Consider the following 5,156-nt stretch of genomic DNA (forward strand, 5'->3'; position numbering starts at 1 on the left):
AGCATTATTACCTATTATCAATGTATTACCTATTTATTATAATTCGCTTTTAAAAGTGTGATGTATGCATAATATAAAGTAGTTCCTATCAAATAATAACCCAAAAGCATAAATAATGAAATCTATCCAAATGTGAAAGAAAACCACATCACGCAACACACAATACATGTCTGTATAAAATGAGTCTATTATTTTTGTTACTAGATTCTAGTGACATTTTCAGTGTAAATCAGGTTTTTAAATCCGTCTTCCTAGTTAAAAAACAGAGTATAGATGCAGTTAAACATCCCTCTCAAAACGTCAAATGTGACAAACGTCAGACCCTCGCGTAAGGTTGCAAGCTCACTTCTACGTGATTGGTTGTAGGTTTGTGACGTACTTAGTCTGAAGCGTTTCAAATTCGGACTAAAAACACAGCTTTTCAATAATTTATTTTGAGTTTATTTTACTCGCAAATAAAAATTGAGGACACACGGGTCTTTTTATTTTTAATGTACTTTGTGGATCAGAAATAAAAAATGAAGGCGGGATGACCCCATTATATATTATTATTATAATATTCTACAGTCTACACTGTTCACTAATATGCCATAACTGTTGGTTTTCGCTATGAAATACGTTGTCGTTAGAAAAAATGAGCCCCGTTAAAAGTAACATACCGGGTGGTGCACGGTAAGTCGGAACATAGGGATTTAACTTGGGAATTAGTTTTATGCAATATCCTGCCCTCCTGTACATTTTACAGAAAAAACTGTAGAGTTTAAAGTTGTTCAGAATTAAAAGTTGCATACAAAACTGTTTTTACATGTTTTATTAAGCTCTTGGTATACCAGATCTCCTTACAAAATACCGCTAACACCGCACCGCTCCGCGCTGCACTGCGCCACGCCGCTCGATGCTATTCTAATGAGAATCGGCCCTATATAGTTATCAAAGAGTTATGATTTGTTGAGAAAATAGCGAAAGATCACTTTGTGTCCCACAATCACGATAGTGGCTTAATGGCTTCTATATTTTAGCATTTTGCATACGTGATTTACAGTTAGGTTTGATTAGGAAATTTATCGTGGAGTTTTTTAGATGTTTTAATGTTACGATGGAAATAATCCGACAATCGACATTCGAAAGTAAATAAATGAGCAATTTATAGAGGAATTTGTAATGAATACAGAAAGCGATTATAAAATTAAAGCAGGAGATAACCGCATAAAACCTTTGCCATTTGGAAAATTGTATTTGAAAGGGAATTAAAGTCTCATTAACAAACGTTTGTTGTAATAATTCATATTGGCGTAGAGAAAATTAAGGAGGTAGACGGGTTTAATGTTCGGCATTGTGCGCCCACCGTATTATTCCCAATTAATACAAAAAAAAGGTATTTTGTTTTTAATTAAAATTCGCGCTAAATATGCGGAAATAATTCCAAAATAAGCAGACATATCACCAAGGGCTATAACATATTGATGGGTTAGTAAAGCATTAAACCGATAATAAAATCGGCGCATTTAACAGTCGATGCGATAAAATGGGAGTCAAAATGGTTCGGTGTTCAATATAAAAGCTTGTCCCTTTAAAACCAACAGCGGCATTTTATAGAAATAGATATCGCACGACAGCCGGATCAATACAATACAATAACATTTTGTATCATTCCGACGAAGAGGTCATATGTTGCCATATAACATAAAAATGCGGGCTGCGCCACTCTTCCCACTGTTCCCTTCTTTTTATCCTTTTGTTTCCATCATCACTCTTCATGTCAATTCCCTTTTAACAAATGAAAAGCTTTTATAATTATACGAAAACAAGATGAAATTTGTTGATTAACAAAATTAGTGGATCAACACTCCCTTTTAAATTTCTTAGCAAGCGATACGTATCACAGCCGAACACAATCAATGTGCACCTAATAACTTTTAAAATCGACGTTTTCTCTAATTCCTGAACTCCTGACAACAGTGTAGTATAAAGAGTAGATACTTAAAGATGAACAAAATGTGAGGCATTTTGTTTTCTACGGTTATTAAAAGAAAGGGAAAGAAAGAAATGAATTAAATTAGTTGGAGAACTTTCATTATTGCCTACTGGTGTTATGCTAACAATTCAATCTTGTATGAGTATGTCAAAAGAAAAACCTTATTAGCCAGCCAATGTGCACATTTCAAATATGTACATCGTTTGGTGATTCAGATTATAGCCAAAGCAATCATTCCCAATTAATTAATTAATAACCACTGAAACCTTTTATCTATCAGATTCCCATAGAAAGATGGGAAGAGTGGATCAGAGACAAACACCAAATGAAAAAAGAAAGCAGACGAGTACTGGAGGTGCAGGAAGAATCAGATATAAGCCCTGGGGTGCTATTCTCGACACCGTTCGTTTTCGTACCATTCGAATTGAAAACGAAGGGTTTATTTACGAGTACTTTCATAAAATGGTATTCTTGACTGCTATTCGTTTATCAAAACGTATGCTTGGAATTTATGCGAACGAGCGGCATGGCAACACTGTCGTAATTTAATTTGCAATTTCTTTGCGTGCGACCTACGAATTTTTTAAATTACAAATCATTTGAATCATTATGGAGAAACATAAAAAAACATGTACAAATTACTACAGAACAAAAGCAAATGTTGGTTGAATTGATGAAAAGTAACAGGGAACTGCAAAGCGGCAAATTTTGTAACACGTTTACATATAAAGATGCCCGAACCGAATGGGAAAAAATAGGACACACGTTAAATAGCATCCCCGGGGCAAAGCGGGACTGGAAGAGTTGGAGGAAGGTGGTAAATCATTATGCCATTTTATATTACTTATTCCATTTATTTGAAGACATGGCAAGATTTGAAATCTCGCGCTAAGTCAAAAGCAAGCGCAATTAAACGCCATGCAAGTGGAACAGGCGGAGGCCCTCAATGTGACGATAAATTAACACCAGTGGACGAAGGTATATTAGAATGTGTCAAAGCCGTTAGTGTTGAAGGCCACATTGAGGTATAAAGGAATCGACGGTTGAATTTACAGAAGTAGAGGAAAATGTTGATGACGTTCATGTTCATATGGAGGAATATGTAAATTCACCGGCCGGCGAAATGCCTAAAGAATTTTTATGTGATGAACAAGGACCATCTACATCTGTTACCGACTCAGCGACATCAACCTCAGCACGAAAAGTGCCCTTAAAAAAAAAGCAACTAAAAATGCGCAAACTTTAAAAGCAGTGTCAGATTTTAAAGCTACAATGGACACCAAGCTCAAAATGAAAGAATTATACTATCAAAAGAAATTATCGCTGCTAGAAAGATTGGTGGTATCTAAAGAGGATGGTGTTGCTGCTAAACAACGTATAGCTGCTGCTCTAGAAACAATAGCAGACAATTTATTTTAAATAAGTATTAGTTAATAGTTTTCAATTATTAAAACATTAGCTTAAAAGAAATCATTATTTAACAAAAAACGCCGATTATTTATTGTTGCAAAAGTGTAATTAATTTATTTCTTTGGTTTCTGCCAGCAGCCAGTTCGGGATTTACTCTCTCAACAACATGATTTCTTTCTGGGACATGCACGCCCAAATCAATTTGTTCGGCTTCCTCATTTTGTGGAGTTTCTATGTTATGCTCAATACACAAGTTATGCAGCAAAACACAGGCGTTTATAATTTTACTGGCTTTCTCGGGGAAGTAATGCAAAACCTTGTGTTTAAGAAGGCAGCGAAATCTCATTTTTAATACACCATTACATCTTTCGATTGTGCTCCGTATGGTTTTATGTCTAGAATTATAGAAGTGCTCAGGTATATTAGGTCGTGGTTCATATTCTAAAGGTGTTAACAGCCAACTTCTTAATGGGTAACCCGAATCGCCTAAGATTAAAAGTAATAAACCTTTATGTGTGATAGTATTCCTACCTACCTAACAAGAAATAATTTTTATTTCCGGCCTCGTGTAATCGTCTTAATAGGGTTTGCACATTGGATTGGTTCCAAATGAAAGCATCATTAGTACTGCCAGGAAATAAAGCATTCACATTAATAATCTTCAAATTATGGTCACATATCTAAACATTGTTTCAATTAGATTTAGAAATATTGGTCACTTTTCTGATTACCAGTTGTACATTAATGGAATGATAATTCTTCCTATTCACATAAATATGTTCAGGATAATTATCATCATCCACTTTAGGGGGGAATATTGCAACATGTGTGCAATCTATACACCCAATTATTCCTGGGAAATTATACTTTTCAAAAAACCTAGAAAGCTATTTGTACCGCACACTATTGATTCATGTATCTACCCCATTCTAGCAGCATTGAGTTCTTGTATATTTCTAGGGAAATAAACATAAGCGTTAAAAATTTCATTTCTGTTCATGGCATTGACAACTTCTTCAATACATCTTGATACTGAAGGTTGTGATATTCCAAAGTTATAATTTGATCCCACGTCCATTTGGTAGCTTCCACTTGCAAGAAATCTCAACGTTACTAAAACCTTAAAAAAATCGCTTCAACTAAGATTGTACCTATTGTAGTATATATCCTTGAAAATATTGATACTCAAATTACCTTCGTTGTTATGTCCAAATCAGTGGAACGATTTGCGGGGGCGATGTAATCTTTTAGAAGATGTACCAAAAATTGCGCTAATGCTTTAGATAAGCGAAAAACTTTTATGAAATACTCATCGCTAAGTTCATTAAATGGGTCCAACCGGCGTCTATGTACACGTCTATTTCTTACTTCTATGTCCTCTAACTCCTCTATCAACAATAATTGTACAACATCTTCCATTATCCAAATTTTCATTTCAACTGTCAAATTAAAACGTATACACTTTATTTGAAAGCGTCTACAGATTTCCGCTCGCTGTAAACCATTCGGTTTCAATTCGTATACGAACTGAATACGAGCGGTCGAGAATAGCTCTTTAGTCATTCGAATGGAAATGCGCATACGCATTTGAAAGTCACTTGTCGAGAATAGGGCCCCAGGCAGCCCAGAGGAGGAGGAGGAGACAGAAAGAGAGGCAGGGGGAGGACAACAATAAGAAAAGGAGTAATAAGAAGGAAGCGAGACAAAAGGACGGAGGTAGCGGAAACTAGTAGAACGCCAGGGGGCGAGACCATCACCAGGAAGCAGAGTT

At 35.6% G+C, this 5,156-nt stretch overlaps 1 protein-coding gene across 1 annotated transcript; it reads right to left on the reverse strand.

The window, feature by feature from the left end:
* Window positions 1-3,464: 3,464 nt before the first annotated feature.
* LOC116162650 (putative nuclease HARBI1) lies at window positions 3,465-4,763 on the reverse strand. Its single transcript, XM_031476306.1, has 4 exons — window positions 4,309-4,763; window positions 4,117-4,264; window positions 3,921-4,065; window positions 3,465-3,871 (listed from the first exon to the last, which is right to left on the reverse strand). The coding sequence occupies exons 1-4, from the start codon at window positions 4,461-4,463 to the stop codon at window positions 3,474-3,476; spliced, it is 846 nt and encodes a 281-aa protein (XP_031332166.1). The 5' UTR covers window positions 4,464-4,763; the 3' UTR covers window positions 3,465-3,473.
* Window positions 4,764-5,156: the final 393 nt, after the last annotated feature.

This window comes from Photinus pyralis, unplaced genomic scaffold (genome assembly GCF_008802855.1).
Source record: "Photinus pyralis isolate 1611_PpyrPB1 unplaced genomic scaffold, Ppyr1.3 Ppyr1.4_LG2, whole genome shotgun sequence".
Lineage (NCBI taxonomy): Eukaryota > Metazoa > Arthropoda > Insecta > Coleoptera > Lampyridae > Photinus > Photinus pyralis.